Here is a 24,973-nt window from a genome sequence, read left to right as displayed (position 1 = left end):
AAAATACCGCCTCCAAGTTTAATTGGATTACAAAAAGTGTATCCTAGTAATTATGTATGGAAGGATACAGTGGAGTGAGTGAGTGTATGTGATTGTAGCCACACACACACCATAGCCTTAGGAACTTAGGAAGCTTCCATATACTGAGTCAGACCTTTGGTTTGTCTAGCTCAGGATTGTTTTCACGGACTGGCAGTGGTTTCTCCAAGGTTGCAGGCAGGAATCTCTCTCAGCCCTATCTTGGAGAAACCATGGAGGGAACTTGAACCTTTCTGCTCTTCCCAGAGCAGCTCCATCCCCTGAGGGGAATATCTTACAGTGCTCACACTTCTAGTCTCCCATTCATATGCAACCAGGGCAGACCCTGCTTAACTAAGGGGACAAGTCATGCTTGCTACCACAAGAGCAGCTCTCCTCTGCCTTTACGGAATCAGACCATTGGTCCATCTAGCTCAGTGTTGTCTACACGGACTGGAAATATTGTCACACAGACAGGCTTCTCCAAGCTTGCAGGCAGAAATCTCTCTCAGCCCTTTCTGAAGATTCCAGGTAGGGAACTTGAAACCTTCTGCATGCAAGCATGCTGATGCTCTTCCTAGAGTGGCCCCATCCCCTAAGGGGGATACCTTACGGTGCTCACATGTAGTCTCCCATTCAAATACAAACCAGGGCAGATGCTGCTTAGTAAAGGGAACAATTCATGCTTGCTAACACAAGACCAGCTCTCTTAACCAAACACATGTTAAATTCCTATATCTAAATTCATAGTCACTGTGCCTATATATCAAAGCATCAGTGATAAACTCATTAATGCAGTCCATCATGGATTCTAGAAGATATAAAATCCCAGTTAAGTTCAGACTTCATAGGCAGTTAATGGTTATAGGAATCTTCATGTAGTTTGGGGCAGAGAAATGTTTCTCTGCGAAGTCAGACACTTGCCTTGTTGCAATCACTGTTTTTCTTCTTTTGAAACAGCTGCCTGGCAGTTCAGCCCAAAATTCCTGAAGCTGACCCTGGGCTGCCTCAGGCTTGTCCTTGGCTTTTGCCCAGTTGAGAGAGCACTCCCTACAAGAAGCCTGCTTATTCCAACATCCTCTCTGCCCCAAGCCATTAAGCATTCCAGTGTCACCTAACAAGCTTGTGATGAGTTCCTAATGATGTCAGTGGAAGGAGTTGCATTTCAAGACAAGTGGCTCCGGCAAGAGCAAAGTAGGAATCGCAGCTGTGAAAACTATTGGGGAGGGGCCATAGTTCAGTAGCAGCACACAGTCCTAGTATCTAGGAGGTCCAAGATTCAATCTCCTGGCTCTTCAGCTGAAAGGAAACAGGGATCTGAGAGCGTAGAGAGCCACGGCCACTCAAAGGAGACAATACTGGGCTAGATGGACATGACTCAATGTAAGGCAAAGGAATTTCTCTCTCTCTCTCAAAATACTAGATATTGGGAGCCCTACTCTGACATTTTGTTGTCTGCGTGAACAGATGTCTTGACACATGTACATGTGGATGAATGTAGATGTGTTCACTTTAAAGTGAACCTGGCTATAGGCCCATAAAATGCAGGGTAGTATGCATGCTTTGAACATAATGTCTGAATAGGAACATAGGAAGCTGCCATATACTGAATCAGACCATAGGTCCATCTAGCTCAGTATTGTCTACACAAACTGGCAGAGGCTTCTCCAAGGTTGCAGGCAGGAATCTCTCTCAGCCCTATCTTGGAGATGCCAGAGAGGGAACTTGGAACCTTCTGCTCTTCCCAGAGCGGCTCCATCCCCTAAGGGGAATATATTACAGTGCTAACACATCAAGTCTCCCATTCATATGCAACCAGGGTGGACCCTGCTTAGCTAAGGGGACAAGTGATGCTTGCTACCACAAGACCAGCTCTCCTCTTCCAATGAATAACTGTACATGTATACAGATCTGCATGTGTGTGTGTACATTATACACAGGTTGTATGTGTCTTGAACATATTGTGTGAAAAGGGCTAGGATCATCCAGTGAAATCTGGTGTCCTGTCCCATGGCACAGAACCCACCAGGTTTGGCAGGTAATGAGACAAGGCAGGGTTGATGCGGCACTACAGACAGGTCCATGGGACACACTGATCTGTAAACAGCCAGAGGCAGAGTGAGCTCTTAAATCCCTCTTAGCTCAGTCTACCCCTGCTGAACTCCAGCTCTGTCTGGAGAGCAGCAGCCTGGAAGGGGCAGCCCTCTAGCCTGGAGTCTGGCACTCCTCCTCCTGCAGTTGATCCTGCCTCACCTGCCTCTGACATGCAGATAAAGGGCGGGGTGGTGAAGAGAGGGGAGGAGCCAGCTCTTTCAGGGGCTTGGTTTCTGAGGGTGTCGCTTCGGGGTATATGTGTGTTGGGCTCTACGGATGCTGTCTTGGAGGGCTCTGCCCCGGGCGCTCTCAGGCTTGGGCCTGGGTCTGGTGCTGGTCCCACTTCTTCAGGGTTGGACTGAGAATCGCTTGCGGAGGCGGGGGTCATGATGATCAATAGTAGATCCAGCACAGACGCGGGGGGAAGTACTTCTTCACACGATGCATAATGAAGTTACAGAATTTGCAGAGCTTTAAAAGAGGTTTAGACAGATTTGTAGAGAATGGATCTTTCAGTGGTTATTGGCCATGATGACTATATGAAACCTCCATGTTCAGAGGCAGTATGCCCCTCAGTTGCTGGGGGGCAAGAGCAAGAAGAGACTAAACCCTGCTTGTGGTCTTCCTGGAGGCATCTAGTTGGCCACTGTGGGAAACAGGATGCTGAACTATATGGCCCTTTTGCCTCCTCTTATGTTGATCAGACTGCTTCATATGTGGACTGTGTTATTTTTGTGGCTGCATCAGATTATGTTACCATGCTAATGGATGGTTAATAATAGAAATGGCTCTGCCTTGATTAGTCATGGCCGTTCAGGGTTCTGATGTGAAACCCATACAAAAGCTGTGGCCATAGCTCCTTCCTGACAACAGGTTCTTGGGGCTGTGATTAATAGGGCTGTGCAAAGCAGTCATGATTTGAATTGGAGGGCACTTTGGTGTTCCAAATGGCCCCTTGATTTGAATCGGTGTTTCAGCTGACCATTCCAGCTCAATTCAGTTTGATTCAGAAGGCTGATGCAAATTGGACTGTACTTTTTTCAGGGGACGTGACCATTGCAGCAGCCCCTGAAAATACTATGATTCTCTGTGCCTTTCTCAGGACTGCAGGGAGAAAGAAACTACCCCTCTCTTCTGGGAGTCCTTTTAGTAGTGAAGATGCTGCTCCCTTGCTGTTGAAAGCAACAGAGAATTAAGAAGGAGAATGTCTCCACTCCTGTACTTACAACCAGTATGTGCGCGGGAGTCGGAGCTGAATTGAAGTGATCTGATCCAGCCAGCTTCAACCCGAATCCATCAGGATGATTTGGCCTTGATTCGAGCCTCAAAGCTTTGCACAGTCTTAGTGGTTAATATGTATGCTAACCACAGGACTCAGAAAATAATCTGAAAGCACTTTTTGTCTAAAAAGTGTTACTTAATAAAATGCAGCCTTTATTAAAGAGCCATATGTATATTACTCTGTATTCCTTAGATGAAATATGGGATACATGTGCAAGTAATATAAGAACTCTGATCTTCCTTGTACTCTAAGGTTTTCCGAGTTGCTTTGGTCTAGTAGACTTTTTATTGATAAATGAACTTTTGCACAGACTTCATGGTAGCATTTTTCCTGATGATTTCATATAATCACAGAGCATGAAGGCCAGAAACCTAGAACAAAATTTCTTCTCAACCCCAGGTAGAACAGTTGGCTAGAACCCTAAATGCAAAGCAGGTTCCCAGTACTTGACTCTTCATTTCCAGTTGTGCCAGCAGATCACAACCAGTTACCTTTTCCTTTTCTGTGTTGCTCGTTCACACAAAAGTACTGGCAGCCTGACTTGGTTTGTTTTGCCAGCAGCCTGTTTTGATGCATTTCATCTCTTAAGGAAACTGGATCTGTTTGTTAGAGGCTTTGAACATTTCCTTATAACTTGCAATTGATTTTCCAGGGCTGCTTTTCACATATGACATCATGCCTTGCTTCAGCTTTCTTATTTTGTTTTTGCAGTATTTTATATTGCTGCTGTGCATTTTCCTGCTTGAGATAATTGCCGGAATCCTGGCCTATATCTACTACCAGCAGGTAAGCAACTATTATGAAGAACTAGCAAATGACCCCCCTCTGTGTGACAGGCTGTATTTGCCAAACTTTCACTTTCCACAAGTTGCTTCTACACTCTCTCTCTCCCCACCCCCTGCCTCTTTTCTCTTCCCACAGTCCTGTCCTTATTTCTGCCGCGTATATATTATAGGACAAAAAGCTGCACTGACTACACCATTGTGACTAAGAAACTGATACATTGAAAAGTGTGTGTGTATATGTCTCTCCATAGTGCGATAGAGTTGTGGGCCCAGAGTGCAAATGCTGGAGAGTTTGATTCGAAGCTATGATGTGAGCCCATCTGTTCCTATTTTTGTATCTCAGTGTTCTCCTTCAATATTTAAAATATGCTTTATTTAAAGCCCTGTTTAGGTGCAGTCATTTGCAACAAATTGGCCCAAACAGTCATAGGTTTATAGCAGTTTGTCTTGTTTTTTTTTTTTTAAGGGATTGTTGTTCTCTGTTTGCCAATTTAATACAGCATGAAATTGATCAGCATAGGGCTGATCCAGAGCCAGGTTCATGATGTGTGAAAATACCCTCTAACAAAGTATCCAGCTAGCTGCATCTGTGCTTGGAACACAAATTTCCTGCCTGTATGTTGCCTTTTCTTCTTCACATGATGATATGAAATGGAATGACTAACAGTCCACTTGCTTCTTCAAGAGAATAACAGTCTGAAAATTATTTCCTTGATCTCAAAGGATGATTGTTGCTGCAGGACCTCCTGCTTATCAATAGCTCCTACTAATCCAGCTTGGGTTTGGCCGTCAGGAACCTACTGTAGGTTGACAGACTCTCTCTTCTCCTTTCCTGTGAGCCAGCTTCCTCCTCCACCTTTTCATTCATGGTAACCGCAGTTGCTGTGGTGTCCACATGGGGCAAATTATGGTTACTGCTAACTATAACTTATCTTCAAACCAGAATCATAAACCAAACTATATTTAGCAGTAACCATAATTTGCCCTATGTGGGCATCATGGCAAAAAACTGGGATTACCATGAACCAGGTCACGGAGGAAGGAGTTGGCATGGGGGAGGGAGGGGCAGAGTTAATGTGTGAGGCCACGCCAGGTGACATCTGGCTCAGACACAGTCCCTAACAAGGCATGATTTGAGGATATATTAGCATATATCCTCCAGGGCTGATGCTTCCTGAAGAATTGCACACAATGGGAATAAAAAAGCAGGACCCTAAAAGTACCCTTACCTCTTTCACAGAGGATCCACCTCTGTTCTGTGTGGAATCTGCAAGTTGCCGAATATGTTACATCACTTATGCCTGTCCACTGACTGGAGGATGAAATCCAAGCCTTAGGGAATATATGGCCTGTTTTGATGCCCGAGAGAGTGCATGTGCATGGCATGTTGGGATTTGCTGTTGCCGTTTGAATCACATTTGGTTTGCAAGTCTCAGTTTCTCTGCATGTCTTCTTTCCCTTGCAAGTGTCCTTTCCTCTGCTCCCCAGGGCTCAAAGTGCTTTGTCTTTTTGTAATTCCTCTTTTTATTTCTCCCCTTGCTACCACTTTCTCCCAGTAGTATGTGTATAAACTGTATGTGTGTTTATTTTTGCTGCCTCTGTTCCGTGCTGCAGTTCTTCCCTTTGAGTCCACAGGTAATTACCTTTTGTTTTCCCCCAAATAAGGCATTTGCTAGTTAAGTCTTCTTTTACAATAGCTTTTGGTGTCGTCAAGCCTTCCCCACCTTGCATTTATGCTAATTACTCGTATATGAAGCCATAATCTATGAATCCCCAAATATATTTGGGGGATTCAGATCAAAGGACTTGCTTGCACAAGCATGTGATCTTCCAGTCAGTCCTGGATACTATGTTTCCCTACTTATACAAGTGGAGTTCAAGGATTCACTGCTGTGTGTTAAATGCATAATTCTGGCTTTGTTTTCTGGGTATGTGCTCCCCTCTCCAAGTGTCACTCGATGATGGAGCACTATCTTTGTATGTTACAGGTCCCAGGTTCCTTGCATCCACAATTAAAAGATCTCCACTGGTAGGGTGGAGAGAGATTTTTGCGTCAGAACTTCTTCCACCACCAGTCAGGATTGATAGTGCTCAGCTGGATGGACCATTGGTCTGTCATGACCATTGCTCTTTATATCTATTGCATGGTAGTGAAAAACATGTTCCTTTATGATAGAACTCAGCAGTGGTAATGTACATGCATGAGCAAGAGTGTAGCTCATGGCGAACACCGCAGAACTTTACTTTCATGAGCAGTGGGGTTACTGACAGGCTGCCCCACAAACCTAGTCAAGCCACAGTTCTTGGGCCTCACCCCATCTGGTCATGTGGCTCGAAACTAGCTCCAATGCAGGTGCTTTGTCTTGGCTAGCTTAAGAAGCAAGCTGCCTATCTGGCATGCAGAAAAGATTAGAAAGGAGGCCTGGACTGTCTAGCAGAAGATAGAAGAGGAGAAATTCAGGCAAACAACTTGTTGGTTCCATCAGCCTTATTTAGAACTTGGGGATTGTCTAGAGCAAGCCTAGTCCACTAGCCTACAACTCCAACTCCCCATCTCACCTTGTGTTCAATCAATTTACATTTTGCAAAACTGAACCAGGGTCCTGTTGAATCACTCTGGGTGCAGTTTTGCATTGGGTTGAAAGTACACTTGAGGCAAAGATGGCAGCAATTATTACATAGGGAGCTGTGTTGAATAATGGTCTCCACATTATATTTCCATCTTCTACACCATTACTCCTTTCCGTGCAGTTGAATATGGAGCTGAAGCAGAACCTGAAGGACACAATGACCCAGAAGTACCGGAAGGAGGGAGAAGAGAGCGTGACTAGTGCAGTGGACAAACTGCAACAGGAGGTTTGTTATGTCTAGGAAACAGAATCAGATGAGGAGTAAGATAATATCTAATATATATCCCCAAGCAAAATGTTCTGCCTTTTTTGAGTTCTTTTCCTGTGGAGAGGGAAAGAAAAACAAAGCAGCAGCTTGATTTGTAAACTGTTGTAACTTTATGTCTGTGAGTAGGTGACACACATAAACCATCATTTCCTTACAGAACACACCAGGGCTTCTCAAACTTGGGTCCCCAAATGTAAGACTACAATTCCCATCATCCCCAGCCACAATGGCCATTGTAGCTGGGGATGATGGGATTGTAGTCCAACATCATCTGGGAACTCAAGTTTGAGAACTCTTGAGATACTCTATATCAGGCCTGCTCAACATGGGTCCCCCAAGCTGTTCTTGGACTACAACTCCCATAATCCCCAGCCACAGTGGCCAATAGCCAGGGATTATGGGAGTTGTAGGCCAACATCTAAGGAGGGCCAAAGTTGAGCAGCCCTGCCCTCTATAAACTTGATCACACAGCTCTAGCCTTTCCTTAATGTTAGATTCTGTAACTACTTTCTGCTCCATTAGCTTGAGTATGTGAACAATTAGCAGATCCGGGCACTCTGTAAGAGCTCAGACTATCAGGCCTTGGGGTGCATAGCTCCCAGGTCAAGCAATGCCTGAGGGGGCAATTACTATAGGTATGTCTCCTTGACCTGACCATGTATTCTGCTCAACATGCCTTGGGCCTGGTCACCTCTTGATAGGCAACTAAGTATCTATAGTTCTGGTGGGCTTATAATATTCTGATCAATAAGTCTCTCATAAATATCTGGTCTAGTCTTCTGGTTATGTTTCTGGTCTCCAGAAACAAGTTATATGATGTCCATATTCAGTTGACCATCTGCTAACTGAGTCTTCTGATAAACCTAGTTTGAACCCTTTACATCAAGGCTGCACAACTCCAGCCCTCCAGCTGCGGTTGGACTATAGCTCCCATTATCCTCCGCCACAGTGGGACATAGTCAGGGATGAGGGGAGTTGTAGTTCATCAGCAGTTGCTGGGTGGGGTGGGGGGCGGGCTGAAGCTGTGCAGCCCTGCACTATGTGTTCGAAGGGCAGCTTCTGGGAGACATTTGATAAGTAGCTATGTGCGTATTATATGGTCCTAAATAAAACATCCCCAGTTTACAAGCTCTGATGGCACCTCACCAAGAGTTGCAGCTGGCATGCGGTAAGGCAGCAGCAGACTACAGGGATGAAGGATTAGCTTTGAATGTCTTCAAACTACTTTAATAGCTTAAACATTTTGTTTTGTTTTTTTGCTAGCTGACATGTTGAGCACAAATATGTCGATCTAATAATGTTGTTTGTGCAACTTGCACAAATGCAAATAATACACAAGTAAGCCCATTATGTTTGATTTGCCTTACTTTTGTGTAACACAGTTTGTGCAAATTCTGCATTTGTGCAACTTGCACAAATAGTGTGTTAAAAGACTGACATACTCCTGCGCAGTGTGTTGGCCATGAGTCCAATAGAACTTAGGGAGGTTTTTACTTTGGGTAAATATGAGGACTTTTCTTAATGTGGAAGATACTGCAATCATCCATTTCACATTTGTCCCATTTTTGGAAGCAGTTTATCTCCACTTTCAAAGCTGAACAACAGAAAATGTACATTTAAAAAAAAGTCAGATTGTGAGCCTTTGGGACAAGGAACCATTTTTTCATATTCATATTCATGTAAAGTGGTTTGTATGACAGAAGAAATGAAAAAAAATAGTTTCTATCCCAAAGGCTAATATTGCTAAAATAACAAAAGACAAAGGTGGTACAGAGAACTAGTTACATTCTCTGTCATTCTACTTTGTAATTGTAGGCAACCTGCTTCAAGAAAAATGTAACAAGCAGGTAACTTCGCCACATTCAGAAAAATCCTCATATTTACTTAAAATGAGTTCTTGTTGTTGTAGATGATGATGATGATGATGATGAGAAGCAGTGTATAAATGTTCTAAAGAAATAAATCACACAGGAGCACAGCCCTTCAAGACAATTGGGGATGGAATGCCAGCTTCCATCAACTGATGCAGCTATATTTCAGATCACTCCATCTTGCAGCACTTGTTTGTACTAGATGATCATATTTGACATGCCTGCATTTTTCAGTTTAGAAAACTGGGACAGGTGTGGGCTTGGTTTGAAGTGAATCTCAGCTAATTCATATAAAAGAGCACTTCCAGCTGTATTTCAGACATTATGGAAGATTATTTGAGCTTTGCCTTATTTCAGATACAAGCCAAGACCTTCTTGGTTACACTTGCTTTTAGCAGCCAGATAGGAAATAGCCGATTTTGTTATGGGGTTTGGGGAGATTGGTGAAAATCACACACACGCACACACACACAGCCGGCATGACCCGCAGAATGCTGCTGCGACTCACAAAGCATTGACACTTGACTAGTCAGGATGTTGGCCACTGAGCTTAGTGGGGCTTTACCTTCCAGATAAATGTGCCTAATGCTTTTATCCACACTTACTTAGAAATAAGCCCTATTGAACTTAGTAGGACTTAACCTCTGAGTAAACATGCATAGACTCTGGCTTTACGCCTCTGAACTGAAAGTGAAGGAGACTGCTGGGCAGACACTCTCTAAGGAGGAATGTAATGAAGAGGATGCTATGAGCGTGCAGTGGCTCTGCGGGGAATGAGTTGGCTCCAGCTAGGACTCCTCTGCACCATGTTGAATATTTGACCTGCTTGCAGAGAATGTAGCTTGATACAGTGAGAACAACCAGAGTGCTTCTTCATTGACTGACTAAACCAGCAAGGTGGGTGTAGGCCAGCTCTCACACATCCCATGTATGACTGATAAGTAGCAATGATATCACTGTCTTAAAAAAAAAAAAAAGGCTTCCAAAAACAGTTTTATATTTAAGGAGCACTTTTAAACTGTAGGCAGTCATCATTATAGGACCTGTAGAAATGCCAGCTGAGCCAAATTTGCTATTGCTCTGGGAAGAGATATGTAGAGCCCTAGATGGCAGCCTGCAAGGAGCTTAATAAACCTCGGGTTTTGTTGCTTGACTGGTGAGCTGCTTTCTGCTTTGGTGGGTCACAGATTGTGTAGGCCTGAGAGGTGTGCAGTCCCAGAAGTAATACAGTTATAGTGGGCTGAGTGCTGTAACTTTTTCTGGCAATGCACTACACCAGCTAGTGTGTTCATACGTTGCTTCCCTCTGTCTGTCTGTCTGTGTATGTAGTTTAAGTGCTGTGGCAGCCATAATGCTTCAGACTGGAGTGACAGCGATTGGATCAAATCCCCCAATGCCTCAATGCGGAAGTTTCCGGACAGTTGCTGCAAGACAATAACAGATCTCTGTGGCCGAAGAGATCATCCTTCAAATATCTACAAAGAGGTAAAAATAAGGCACTAACTAAAAAGAGGGACAGAATAAAACGAATAGTAACCTCAGTCCTGGATTTCCATGATATTGTACTACTGTGCTTGCTGTTCTTCTAGAGTAACATGCACAAATGGATTTTTATATATTGTGCATTTTGGCACATGAGGCAGGGAACTCAGATGGCATGTCTCTTGCAAGTTGCATAAGATGGAGCCCATTTCACTAGATGTTCTCTTACATAAGTCTCATTGAACACCCCCTATTCATCCTATTTCAGTGATTATTACAACTCAAAAGGTTTCCAGCAAGCTTCTAGGGGAAAGAGTTTGAGTGCCAGATACAAACCTTTTTAAAGTATTTTGATTCTGGGGTTTCCTGAAGGGAAATAAAGGAAATATGAGAAGTTTCTCAACTCAAGCTGTGAATGTCCATGGGCTCTACAGGTGGGAAAGGTAAAGAGGGAAGCTTCAAAGAACAAAGGAACTCTTTGGCATAAAGATTGTAGGAGATTACAGAGACTTCTTGGCTAAAAAGCAGGATGTTATTGAGGAACGTAGGATGAGCTAGAAGGGGCAACATCATAACTTGACACCATTTAGCTGAAGTACCCACAGTATCAGGACTCTGGAAGCCAAGCTCAAGTGAATGCTAAAACCATCTTGGTTGCATTAGAATAGAATCAAATTTCCGATAGAAACATAATCATTTGTTTGCTTATCCTCACACTTGGTTTTAAGTTTATCTGGTGATTTAAAGTTTGCAGATGTTTTAATCAGTTGAGCTGCCTTGAGACCTGGTAACAAGTAATATAAAAATGTGTTAAATTCTGAAGCTTCCCATGTCATCAGAAAGGTTTTCACATGTTGTTTCTAGTCTGAATGATCCTGTAGCTCAACATCCTGGCTGGTTCCTAGGTGGCATTAGCAAGATTTAGCCGGTGGCTGTATGAATTCTTTTTTATTTTATTTATTTATTTATTTATTTATTTATTTATTTATTTATTTATTTTTAAACCCTGTCCTGTTCATAAGAGACTAGAGACAGATGGCCCATTTCAGCCAGAACCCGTTGCTCAGCATTAATGTTCTTGGTCTGTGGAGTGTGTTGCCAGGGGAGGAAGATGATGCAGCCATTTTCAGCAGGGCTCAGAGAGGGATTAGATGATATGAAGAGTATGAATAACTTCTGCAACTAAGCTTGTTTTGGTCTGAAAGAGACAGTCTAAGCCCTGTGCCTCAGGGCATGACTGCTGAGCCCAAATCGCAGTTGAGTTTTCAAGCTGCTGCTCTAAAGTACTTTGAAATAGAAAAAGGGGGAAAGAGGGCTAATTCTGTGAGCATCTTCAAAGAGATGGAAAGCATAGTCTTTCTTCTCTCTACTCTGCGATACTTTTCTCCAGTGTGCCTTTCAATTTGAGCTGCCCATCCCAGGGACTCTTATGGTAGCAAGCATGACTTGTCACCTTAGCTAAGCATGGTCTGCCCTGGTTGTATTTGAATGGGAGACTACATGTGAGATATTTACATTAGGGGGTGGGGCCACACTGGGAAGAGTATCTAGGTTCCAAGTTCCCTCTCTGGCATCTCCAAGATAGGACAAGGTTATTATTTTTAAAATAGGACAAGGTTTTTTTAATTGAACCAACAAACTACCAAAGCATACAGTACGTTACCAAAGCATACAGTACGTTGCCAAAGCACAATTATATACAAAATGGTTGTTTGTACATGATAAAGCTACAAAGATTTACACACAAGGATTTGGAAACCCACAAGGTTATGAAGTATATGCAGGTAGTACTGTAACTCAGGGGTGGGGATTACAAGGCACATCAGGTAATTGGGGGGGTTACGTCCAACATCCATTTCCATAATTTGTCCCATTGCTGTTTAGAAGAGATACTCTTGTCTTTTTGCACATAACCATACAAACTTTTCCAGAAGAGATTTACTGTGTCATCTGCGTGAACCTCTTGGCCGCGTCTTCCCTCCCTATTCCTATGCAGGAGCATTGCATAAATGACATACAGGTTTACTAATCTGATTACAAGAAGGGGAACATTCCAATTCCCTAGTATGAGGGCACCCATTCCGTCCTGTTTCCTTGAAGGTTTCTTTCTGGGACCTCGAAAAGAGGTTCTATCGCTCAAACCCGAGGTTAGTTCTTCCCAAGTCTGTTTTTCCAAATCAGGCCCCTCTAACAGCTTGCTTACTCCCTGCCACACTCTTTTGGCTACCACACACTCTTTTAAGAAATGTGAATGGGTTTCCCTGAATGTTTTGCCTAGCTCACTAGCTTTCTGTTTGCAGGTGATTTTAGGACACTCTTGCTCACCCTCTGGGAGCCATGGCTTAGCCGCATTAAGTGGTAGTACTTCTTGGTGTAAGCACCACCTTGTTTCCCATAAATGGAAAGGGACTTTTTTGTCCTTGAAGAGAGCGATAGGGTGATCAGGTTGCAACAAGTACTGTGAAGTGCGGTGTTTGTAGCGTTTATGTTCTAAATAAGGTTTTTAAAAACCCACTTCTAGAATCTCTCCATAAATTGTTTTCCTTAGCTGCTTAACTGAGGAGGATCCTTTAAATAGATCCGGTTCAACCTTCCATTTTTTAAGATAGGGCTGAGAGAGATTCTTGCCTGCAACCTTGGAGAAGCCGCTATCAGTCTATGTAGGCAATACTGAGCTAGATAGACCAAAGATCTGACTCGGTATATGGCAGCTTCCTATGTTCCTACTTCACAAACTTAACCTGGTTTTTAATAGTCATTCCCTCTCCTGAGGGAATCCTGAGAACAGTAGTGTTGAGAGGAAGGGCTAGGGTTGTCGAACAGAATCCTCAGCACCCTCCCCAAGCTGCAACTCCCATCATTCTTTGAGGGAAGCCATGACAGCTAAAATGGTATAAAACTGCAACAACTTCATGTTCTTATATGAAGAGCTCAGTTTGGGCGCTTCCGGAAGGCTGATTACAGAAGTTACATAGAAGCAGGAGCTGCAGATACACACATTGCATATCCTTTTGGCTTTGGGTTTCCAACCCTCTAGGACTGGCCTGGAGTCGCTGGGAATTGGCATCAATCTCTGGATGATGATTGAAAGCAATCCAGATTTGAATAGCTTGATAATGTGAAAAATATTTGGGGAAGTATTGTGGGGGAGGGGTGAATAATCTCCAGAGATAGCTTCAGCCAGAGTTGGCGACTCAATTGACTCCCCAAGTGAAGAAATGAAGATCTTGTCATCGACAAGATGGCATGAATTTCAGAATTCATCTAGAATGCAGAGATTTCCACACAGGGAAAACTGATATGATCCTACTTAAAATGTTACATTCAAAATAGGAAATTGGCATTGTGATTTGAATTTCTGGAGTTGCTGCCTCTATAAAAGGTTCAGGTGCACTCTGCACTACCCATTTAGCTGAAAATTTAGTGGTGGGGGACAGAAAGGGATATTATCTCAACAAAACTGTACAATAATGCCATTGTATTGGATAAGAATGAAAATTGCCTTCTCTAAGGGCTTGGTTACCACCATGTGCTGGAATGGTAAGAAGGGAATTACAGGAGGGAAGAGTAGCAGCAGAGGGGAAGCTGGGCTTAGCTTTCTCTATAGACGAAGAAGACGATGACTCATATTTACTGTAGAAGGCAGAATGAACTTCCCTCTGAAATCCAGCATTTAGACGTTTCCCTGAAATTCAGCACTCGGCTAGCAACTTGTTCTTCCTCCCTCTCTATTCTCCTCACCCAGTCCCACCCTGACTTCATGCTGATGTCACAAAGCATGTCAGATGGCAAGAGAGGGGAGAGTCTGGAGACACTGGGTAACAATCTTCCTTAGCAGTGCATTTATTTATTTATTTGATTGATTGATTGATTTTTATACCACTCTTCCAAAAGTGGCTCAGGGAGGTTTATATATTAAAATAATTCAATAAGAATTATACCCTGCCAGAGAAGGTGGAGTGAGACTCCTTCTCTTCCTCCTTGTCTTAGCCACTTCCCAAGTATCCAATTAGTTTTGCTAAGACTGGGTTAGGCTTAATTGAATTCTATGAATGCAGGCTACATTTTAAATATAAAAATTCAATTTCTTGCTAATAACTATACATTATAATAACATATCAAATATGGACAGGAACTGTGTGAGAACATGTGAGGAAAAAGTGAGGCAGCTTGAAAAAAACCATTTATTGCATGTATGTCTCATCCTGCCCCTAAGAAGCTAAGGGAAGCATATGTGGAGTTCCCCCCATATATTCTTTATTATCTTGACAGTAGATTAGGCTAAGAGTGAGTGCCTGGACCAAGGCTGCCCTGTGAGCTATGTGGCTGAGCAGAGATTTGAACCTGGGTCTTGGCATTCTGTCTGCTAAGCAACAACTTTTAGATTGAACTCTGAAATCACGAGAGAATAACCCATGTGCCTCCATTGCTGAGTCACTACCTCAGTGTGAAAAGGAATATTTATGATAGTGCTATGGAAAACAGGCCTTCCTCTATCTAATGGTTTGTTTTTTTAAATGCTGGGCTCACAACCACCCAGCTAATCCTGTTGTTGCTTCTGTTCCTGCCGTTACTGGACAGAGTGGAGGAAGGGACAGGCAGAAGGCCAAAGACAACATTTCCAAAAGACAGGAATTGACCTTCTCAGACCTGCTTCATCTTTATGGTGGCAGTTATTCCAGGGTTAAAGATGGCTGCTTCATAGACTCATGCCTCTAACCCTTGTTGGATCCCCTAGGAGGCCTCTGTTTAGACCACATGTACTGTTTCAATACTTAGCAACTCAGGAGATTTTTGCAAGGATGAGCTCTTGTTCACCATTAACAGCCCCCTTCCCTTTTGCTATGTTCATGTGTATCTTGGGTTATGTGAATATCATGCAGAACAAGAACAAATTAATGGCATTTGAAATTATGTTGGCACTTTCTTCCAGGGTGGCTGCATTACTAAACTGGAAAACTTCATTCAAGAACACCTGAAAATTATTGGTGCAGTAGGGCTTGGCATTGCTTGTGTACAGGTATGTACTGCTAACATGGAAGGTTGAACTACGCAGGCTTGAGGAACCAGGATTTAGTTCCTCCCCTTGGCTTAGTGTGTGTGTGTGTGTGTGTGTGTGTGTGTGTGTGTGTGTGTAGGGGGTGTGCGCTTAGCAGCTGGCAGCCTCTAAGTAAAGACTGGCCCATCATCTGACTCACCACTAATCTGAAAGCTGTTAAAGGACAAACACTGCAGAAAACATGTAGGTGATCAACCACGGAGGAGGAGGAGAGATACAACTTCTCTTGCAAATGCCCTGAATGGTACATTCCTTTCAGAGAATGGATGGAGAAGAGTGGAAGGAAGGGTGCGTAGCCTGTTGCTCCAACTTAGCTGCCAATTATTCTCGTGCAGAACAGGAATGGAAGAAAATCAGTTTCTCTGCACCATTAACTAGAGATAACTGGATTGAAGTATCAAATAGATGCTATGTGAAAATAAGAGTGCAACTGGCCCTATCTGTCCCCGGCACAGCATCCCTCCAGGGGTTGTTGCTAGTGTCTATTTTATGTTTCTTTTATGTTTCTTTTTATGAGCCCTTTGTGGGAAAGGAGCCATTTTATTTATTTATATTTATGTAAACAACTTGGGAACTTTTGTTGAAATGCAGTATATAAATATTTGTTGCATTCATAAGAACAAGTAGGGCATACTACGACTACGATGATGGATATTTATATACTGTTCTTTAAGAAAAGTAACAAAGTGTAAAAACTAGAGCATAGGTGATGTGATTCTGTTAGGCCTATAAAAAGCAGCTCTGCAGTACCACAAAGTTCTAGAGATTTCTTATGGCTCAGGTGGAGAGTTTGTACTCTAGCTCTGTGCCCTGAGATTTTCCCTGGTCATGGACGTCAGCTCTCATTTTTTCTACAACACACAAATAGTTTAAGCATCAGCCTCCACTTACATTGTACTCTGTAACCCTAGCCACACTTTATGTTCAGTGCATGTACAGTCTGTGTACTGTGTATGTATACAGTGCTGTATACACATAACGTTACTAACACATGATGTTGAACATACGGATAGCAGTACACTTTCTATCTGTACCTGTATTTGAGAGGGTCTGTACCCAGATTCACTTTTAAAATGGACACATGAATAGTCATTCATATAAAAACATGTACGTGTGTACAGATACCTGAATGCACATGCAACAGAATATCTGAATAGGGCTTATGTGCATGAGACTGCTCTCGTATGTATGTCTTTTTTAAAAAAATGTGTCCCGTGTGATTTGTGATTTCACACAATTGGTGATGGTTGAGTTTTCCTGAAGCCATATAAGGTCCTAAAATTTATTAGCCCTCAGGAAATTTAGCAGATTGCCTTCCCACACTTAACTAAGCTGCTAATTCGTGGTATGTTGGTAGCCTGAAATAAGAGGAAAAACCAACTCTTTTTTCCAGTTTACAAAAACTTCCTTGCCTGGTCTCCTAGAAACAGTTTTTTTTACTCTGTGGGCTCCAGGAGTCAGAATCGACTTGATGGCACACTTTACTTTACTTTTGGTCCTTGGTGGTCAATTTCACTGTGGAATTAAGAGAATCTTTTTCCTCCCTATTTCTTTTAAACTCATGATTTCCCCTTAAGCTGTAAGCCAAAGTCTCAATAACCAAAATGCTCCTTTTAAAAAGTTTATTAGTGGCATTTCTAAATATTTAGGGTTGCCAGCCCTATATTTGGTAACTCAACAAAATGACTGGTCTGTTACAAAAGAAAGCACTCTGAAAACTGCAGTGCAGTCAGAAAGCAACCTCTAGTGGTGATGTATTGCAACAGCAATTCATATTGAATACTGCAAAATTTGTTGCAGTAGGCAACACTAGAAAAACCTGCTGTAACTACAGTATCATGGAAGTTCTGACTGCAGTATAGAAATTTTTCGCAGCTGGATGTCTCTTTCTTCCCCATCTGTTTCAAATAATTCTGAGAGTGATTCCTGTTCCTTGCCAAAAATAAAAGGAGTTTTAATGCCAGAAAAAACCACCCCAGAAACAATGTATTTCTTCATTCTTGTGCTTTTAGAGCTGTTACTGCACAATATAATTCACTCAGGACTGTCCCCTTTTCAACAAGTATGTGCAGTCAGATGGGATTTCCTCTTTTTAAAAATGGTTACTATCTGTCATAGGAATAAATGTCCCTACTTGTATTGTTTCCTGTCTCTTAATACAGGCTAACTGTTCAAAGTCATGCTTTCCTTTCAGTAAGTCGTGGGCCAGTTGGAACCTGCAAACACTTTACTATGCATCCATCTTGTATGCTCAACACCGGCCAGTTCAGATGAACACAAGACCACGACACGCAATAATGTTGGGGCTGCAGTGAGAGTGCACCTGGTCTGATGTCACCAGGGGATGTGCTGACACATTTGTGGCACGTCCCTTATTCACATGTGAGGGATGTTCAACCAAATCGCCTCCCCTATCTATCCATCCATCCACATACATAGAGAGAGAGAGACACTCCAAAACTCTGTTTTAAAAGGGGTTTGGAGCATGCAGAGAGGGGATTTGGATGAACACCCCTCACACATGATAAAAGGATATGCCAAGAATTTATCTGCAAGTTCCTCAGTGACACCAGGGTGGGCACATTCTCACTGCAGCCCTGACATTATCACATGTAGGGTTCCATGTTCATCTGAACCAGGCCTGCATGACTCAAAACTGCATGGGGTCAAAGTTTTTTCTCACATCTGCAAACTAGAGAGGTGCTGAGATTTTGGCTTGACACAGATCTTATCCTTCCTATCACTTACCACTGTTCTGTTTTTCTTCTAGATATTTGGGATGATCTTCACCTGCTGCTTGTACAGGAGTTTGAAATCGGAGCCTTACTAGGAGCTGAGGGACAACTGACCTGCTTGACTCCATCATGTTCCAGCCCGTTGCCCTACCCTCTGCCCAGCAGCACAGGAACATCAGTCTCACACAGACTTTTGCTGCCTAATGAAATTGTTCTTGGATCACCCAGTGCCTCTGCCCTATAGAGCAGTCCTCCTTTAATGTAGCATGGAAAGGCCAGGACTCACTCAGTCATGTCTTTGTGGTCCAGATACATGGAGCTGCAGAATTCTTTCCGCTAAAAACTTTTACAAGCTAGGCCCAGTAGGCAATCTGAAAGAGAAATCAAAGCTGCTGAGGCCCAGGGTCTCCATGTTTCCCTTCCAGCCTCTTCATCAAGATTTCAGTTCTCCATGGGTTGACAGCTGACCACAAGAATGCCTGACAGTAGGAGTTTAAATGCTGTCTTCTCACACCTAGAGAAAAAAATGCCTGTTTGGACATGGTGGAAGTTCTGATGGCAACTCTCTCCCATCCCAGAGTTGCTGTCTCTGCCAATTGCTGTCCCTGCTGGGTAATCTCTTCTCCTGATCTCCCTGAGGATGTGCCTGAAATATGGACGTACTAGGTTATTCATCGCAACCTGCTGCTTCTTCCTCAAGGTCTCCCTGTGGAGAAGGCCCCTCTGAAGAAGTCTTGTGCCTTTCAAGACAGGCATTGGAGGACATCCCGTTCTTTGATTTAGAAGCCTTGGTCTTTTTTCTCTCTCTTAACTTTTGGACTTTCACATAAAATGGTTTCCTGCACGTAGAATGCTGCCACAATAACTCTACTTTGTGGAATGACACAGAACCCTTTCCCATAAATAGGCTCCCCGCCTAGAATGATGCTGCATTTAGTTGGGCAAGAAATGCATTTCTAGCTCTGTATCCATAGCCAAAGTCTCATTAACCAGCCAAGCACTATCTGTCTGGAACAAGACACAGAATTTAGCTGTGCTGTTCATTTGTCTCATTAACTCACTGATAACACTTCATCAAAAAATGTTGGGTTTAAAAAAATAAATAGTAGGAAGGCATAAAGCAAATTACATATGGAAGGGAGAAAAGCAATTGGTATTGCTTTGTATGCACAGCAACTATATCATCTATAGAAGAGGTGGTCCTTTCCTAACAATGGCTTCCACCACTAGACCTACAAGCTTTCCCAGTAGTTATGAACAGGTCAACTTCACTAAAGATTTTCATAGAAATGTCCCTTCTGTCCAGATCCTCTCTGTATCGGCTATGCCCAAAGTATTTCTTGCTCATTTCCCAGGTTTCTCTTTCATATTTTAGTCCAATAGGAATTTTCATTGAATATCTTTTCCATGCCTCTTCCATATGCAGTAGCAGTACATGCATGTACACATACTATAAAGTGTATACTGTACGTGTGCATGTGCATATATAGGCCTCCTGTACCATTGCGAGTCTCTTGAGTTAGCTGTGTATGGCAGGCCATGTACAGTGGCATCATATGCAGTTTGTTAATGCTTTTGCATTACATCTCCATGTGCCATTCTTTTCAGTCACCCTTCCTCAGACTTCATACCAGCAGCACGTCTGTGGCCTTTTCCATACTTTTTCTGTGTAAACCACTTTGAGAATTGTTTTGTTGGAACATGGTATACAAATAATAAAGTATTTCATTTCCCCCCTGAAGGGGAAAATGCAAATCTGAACCTAACTCCAAATCGGATCATGCCCATCACAATCCCAGCAATATCTAAGCTCCTACCACCACCCCACAATGTCCAAAGCTGACTAGATGTGCCTTTCTCCAGCTGTACTGGAGGCCAAAAAACCATGTGCTTATTTGCTGTTCCAGTTGCTAGTTGTTATTTGTCAGTGTTGTGGTCCTTGGCAGGCAAGCCCTTAACGTCGTCAACACATAGGTGAAAAGTCTATCATATCGTACCTTCACAGGGGTGCGGAAGCAGGAGAGTTTCCTCCTGGCTTTGGGCAGGAAGCTAAAAAGGTGGTTCAGTGTTCAAAAGGAACACTGCGGAGAGGTGAAAAGGATGTCGTTAACGGAAACATCAACATATAATATTTTAATGCAGGAGAAAGATTTCATCCGAACGATTAAAAAGGCAGTCAGATGCCTAAATTATTGTGGGAGAAAGTATTAAATTATTTCCTGGTATCTTCACTATATCTCCCCTCCCCCCTGGATGTTACTATTAACTAAAAATGGAAACAATTAAACACAGTTGCTTGAAACAGTATTTCAGACTGATGAAGTGTATGTGTATATATATATATGTATATGGCTAGCTTTCGATTTCCCCTTGTTCTGGAAACCATTTTGTGCCATGGTAAGAGAGGGCCAGGTGTGCCAGTCAGCAATCTGTGCCTGCTCTTTTCCTCGTATAATAACCCTGCTTTACTCAATTTATATTGCTGGCCAATAAAGCTAATATGACTGTATTTGATCCTGTGTGATGCTGAAGAAGTAACACGGCCCTCGGTGGAGTAGCAAAACATCTTCTCTGGCAGGGCAGGTTTTGGGAGGTGGGGCTTGTCATCCATTCTCTTCTTCCCAAGCAAGGTCCAGGCAGCTCACACCTACTGCTTAACTGAAACGTCTCCCTCTTGAAGTAGTATGAGCAGGTCATCGTGCCAGCCATTCCACTCATAAGGCCACCCATACATAAGTGCACTGGAAGCTCTTGCACTGCAGAAGGGCAACATCATAAGTGAGCCCTGTCTCCAATTCCCATTTGGTTGGCCACTTCTGGGAATGGAACTACAACCTATCTATATGATTGTGTTAAAAACTCTTCTGCACTGGAGCATCTCAAGCAGAGCATCGACTTCAAATGTGTATTTGAATGTATGCAATACAAAAAGAAAGTTGCCCATCCCTGCATAACTCATCATTACAAATTCTCCAGCTCAAAAGGTACGGAAATGGTAAAGAGATAGAAATGGAGAGAGACGAGTTGGTGGTGGTAGTCAAGGGACGAGAGGGTGCTGAGACATGGAAGCAGTACAGCTTGTTGCACTGGGATATGCCATGTTTCATTTACACGCAGATTTCTAAGAACGGTGCACTCAAGCCTAGCCTCTGTTGTACCTAGCACTTGGTAGCTGAGGTGCTTTGGGATTTCCAGTTTTGCAGTATAATTCATTTGGGCAATTAATGAAGCAGTGCAGAAAATCCACCCTTTAGTATGTTTTTGAAGAGCCTATATAATTAGGATATGTCCTAATGTAAGTTTGTTGAAAGAAAAGCTGATCGAAATTAAGAGGTCCAAACAGACATGACATCCGGCTTCATATTAAAATTGTGTAGTCAGGAGCAGTGCTGAAATAAGTATACTATGTTCCACTGTTAGCCTTCAGAGAAGTTTTTCTTTTTAATTTTCAAAAACATTTGGGAATGGGGGAGTGTGCACTTGCTCACTCATGATGTCACAATAGCTAATAGGAGAGTGGGCAACCACATTCCACACAGCAATGTAGTGTGGACACAGAAATAGCTGTTCTATGTAGGAGCATGAAATGCAGCAACAAAATTATATCTTCACATCTCTTCTTCTGTTTTGGACTCTTGAGCTGCAAATGAGAACCAGCTGCATGTTTGTTTATACGGTACATACCCGGGACAAAAAGAGTTCAGAAAAGCTGTATTTTATTTAATTCTCCAGTATGTGACCACTAGATGGTGCCTGAAGTTACCCAAACATATAAAGCATGCTGCAAGGACAATGGCCGTGAGCAATGCTTCTGCACTTAGTGAACCCTGAGTCTACCTCCTGCTGTAGAGATGTGTTTTTGGAAACAACGTGGTCCACCAGCACCATGATGCAAGTGAAATGACCCTCTTTCCTGCAGGGAGTGTACATTAGTCTGGCCTTCTCTCTCTTCACCCTGCCAAGGGGTATGTGTTGTACTGCTAGTCCTAAATCAAAAGTAGTATTTTCTTAAAGGTCCCACCCCATCATTAATTCAATGTCAACCCTGAAAGCCACCATCCTAGTTAACCCAATTGTCATTAGTCTGGTGGGCCACCTGATGTCACTGGGCCATTCCTTTGTTTTCCTGAATCAGAGCAGCAGTTCCTCCAAGCTGAGAGTGGGTCTGTTGTGACTCTAAGCTGCAGCCTCTGCCTCTAATGAACAAGGATTGCTGAGCATATCAAGTATATTTCTATCCATCAATCTGTAGTATGGCACCCATTTAAAATCTGCCTCTTCCAGAGGGCTAGCTACAGTAATTTGTTACAGCAAACGCAGCAGACACACACTTGTGGCACTTTAAAGATTTGCAAATTATTTCATCAGAAGCTTTTGTGGACTAGACCCCACTTCAAGTTGCATGAATTTGAATCATCATCATCATCGTACCTTTATGAGATGGGTCATATTCACCCATCTCATGTAGTGGTGAATTAAGGCTGGAGAACATTCTGCTCAACAACTGAAAAGATGAAATTTGAACTCTGGTCTTCCCAGGCAAAACCACCACATGAAGCTGATGTACACGGAGTCAGACCACTGGGCCATCTAGCTCAGTCTTGTCTGTGCTGACTGGCAGCAGTTCTTGGGTTTCAGGCCAAAGTTGGTTTTCAGACCTGAAGATGCCAGGAATTGAAGTTGGGCTTTTCTACAGGTAAAGCATAAGCTCAGCCACTGAGCCCTCCCCGAATCCATAGATCCACACTGCCTTTTTTGGGCTGAGAATGTCAGGAAGTAGGTTTCATTGGTGAATAAGGATTTAACTGCACACTCCAAAGGAACCATATTAAATTGCTGGATTAATATGGATTAGATCAGGGGTTCCCAACCTTGGGTGCCCAGATGTTGTTGCACTACAACTCCCATCATCCCCAGCCAAAGTGACCAAAGGTCATTGTGCCTGGGAATGATGGGAGATGTAGTTCAACAACATCTGGACACCCAAGGTTGGGAGCCTCTGGCTTAGATAACTGGTTGACGAGGGAAATTACTCAAAGTAGTCCCATTGGGAACTAATTGTGAGTGAACATAAATAGCTGCATTTCAGTAATGTCTGGCAGCAGTGGGAAAACATTAAGCCTCTTCCCATTAACAGAAGGCTAGTACCAACACTTTCAGCAAAATTTCCTTTTCAGTCAGTGATAACTACCTGTCAAAACTGCAGTTAATTACCTCTCATGCTTTTCTTTTTGTGGCAATTAACAAAGAACATAAGAACAGCTCTGCTGGATCAGGCCCAAGGCCCATCTAGTCCAGCATTCTGTTTCGCACAGTGGCCCACCAGATGCCGCTGGAAGTCACAGACAGGAGTTGAGAGCGTGCCCTCTCTCCTGCCATTACTCCCCTGCAACTGGTACTCAGAGGCTCCCTGCCCTTGAGGCTGGAGGTGGCCCACAGCCCTCCGACTAGTAGCCATTGATAGACCTCTCCTCCATGAAGTCATCCAAACCCCTCTTAAAGCCATCCAGGTTGTTGGCTGTCACCACATCCTGTGGCAGAGAGTTCCACAAGTGGATTATGCATTGTGTGAAAAAGTACTTCCGTTTGTTGGTCCTAGACCTCCTGGCAATCAATTTCATGGAGTGGCCCCTGGTTCTAGTGTTGTGTGAGAGGGAAAAGAATCTCTCTCTCTCCACTTTCTCCACACCATGCATGACCTTATAGACCTCTATCAGCTCTCCCCACAGTCGTCTTTTTTCTAAACTAAAAAGCCCCAGGTGTTGTAGTCTTGCCTCATAAGAAAGGTGCTCTAGGCCCCTGATCATCTTGGTTGCCCTCTTCTGCACCTTCTCCAGTTCAACAATGTCCTTTTTAAGATGTGGTGACCAGAATTGTACGCAGTATTCCAAGTGTGGTCGCACCATAGTTTTGTATAAGGGCATTATAATATTAGCCATTTTATTTTCCATCCCCTTCCTAATGATCCCTAGCATGGAATTGGCCTTTTTCACAGCTGCCGCACATTGAGTTGACACTTTCAACAACCTGTCCACCACGACCCCAAGATCCCTCTCCTGGTCCGTCACCGGACCAAAACTGGCTGTTGAGCCAACTCATCTTTTTTGCAGGTTTTGCCGCCTCAGCTGTCCAGCATCAAAGAAATATGGTTGCCACTCCCCCACCGCTGACAGAAGTACTCTTCTTTTTTTAACCAGTTGAATGACAGGCAGATATTCAACAAATGCAGCTTTTCTGGGCATGGAGATGCAGCCAAAGAAGGGGTGGGGGGAGATGGCAACCATCAAAGGGAAAAGGTGGCAACTCAACCAGGCGTAGGCTGCACTAGCTGTTGGCATGGCCAGGTCAGTCTTGTCCTGTCCCCTCACCCCCAGTCCTCTGTGGTGTATGCACAATGCACATACATATATGGGTTGCTGGTGCGAAGAGTCAATGCCGTCCGGAGCTGCATCTCCAACAAACATGAGGTTAACAGTGTTGTCCTACCTCACAGGGCTGTTGCAGGGATGACACAGTAATTACACATGTACAGCACGTAGGACAAATGACCATATAAAATACAGAATAAAAGGAGGACTTGACCTGTGGCCACACTCAGTTGTTTGCTTAATAACACTGATGCATCTTGTGGAGACAGTCTGTTCTGGAGCTACAAGGTTGTACGTTTTCTGTTGGCTCTCCTGCGTGCACACAGGCAGCAGGCTTGCATGACCTAAAGGCATAGCGCGAACCCAACTTGCCTCGGTGAG

General features: G+C 43.3%; 1 protein-coding gene across 2 annotated transcripts in view; it reads left to right on the top strand.

The window, feature by feature from the left end:
• Positions 1-20,733, top strand: part of CD151 (CD151 molecule (Raph blood group)) — a 53,449-nt gene extending 32,716 nt beyond the window's left edge. For both annotated transcript variants that reach the window (XM_053308960.1, XM_053308963.1), the window contains exons 4-8: positions 4,106-4,180; positions 6,931-7,035; positions 10,278-10,433; positions 15,364-15,450; positions 18,260-20,733. In XM_053308960.1, coding sequence (XP_053164935.1) covers positions 4,106-4,180; positions 6,931-7,035; positions 10,278-10,433; positions 15,364-15,450; positions 18,260-18,319 — 483 coding nt within the window. In that variant the 3' untranslated portion in view covers positions 18,320-20,733. The remainder of the gene's footprint in view (positions 1-4,105; positions 4,181-6,930; positions 7,036-10,277; positions 10,434-15,363; positions 15,451-18,259) is intronic.
• The last annotated feature ends 4,240 nt before the right edge of the window (positions 20,734-24,973 follow it).

Source organism: Hemicordylus capensis, chromosome 1 (assembly GCF_027244095.1).
Source record: "Hemicordylus capensis ecotype Gifberg chromosome 1, rHemCap1.1.pri, whole genome shotgun sequence".
NCBI classification, from domain to species: Eukaryota; Metazoa; Chordata; class Lepidosauria; order Squamata; family Cordylidae; genus Hemicordylus; species Hemicordylus capensis.
The sequence above is the reverse complement of the archived record's forward strand: the minus strand, read 5'-3'. Positions and strand labels throughout refer to the sequence as shown.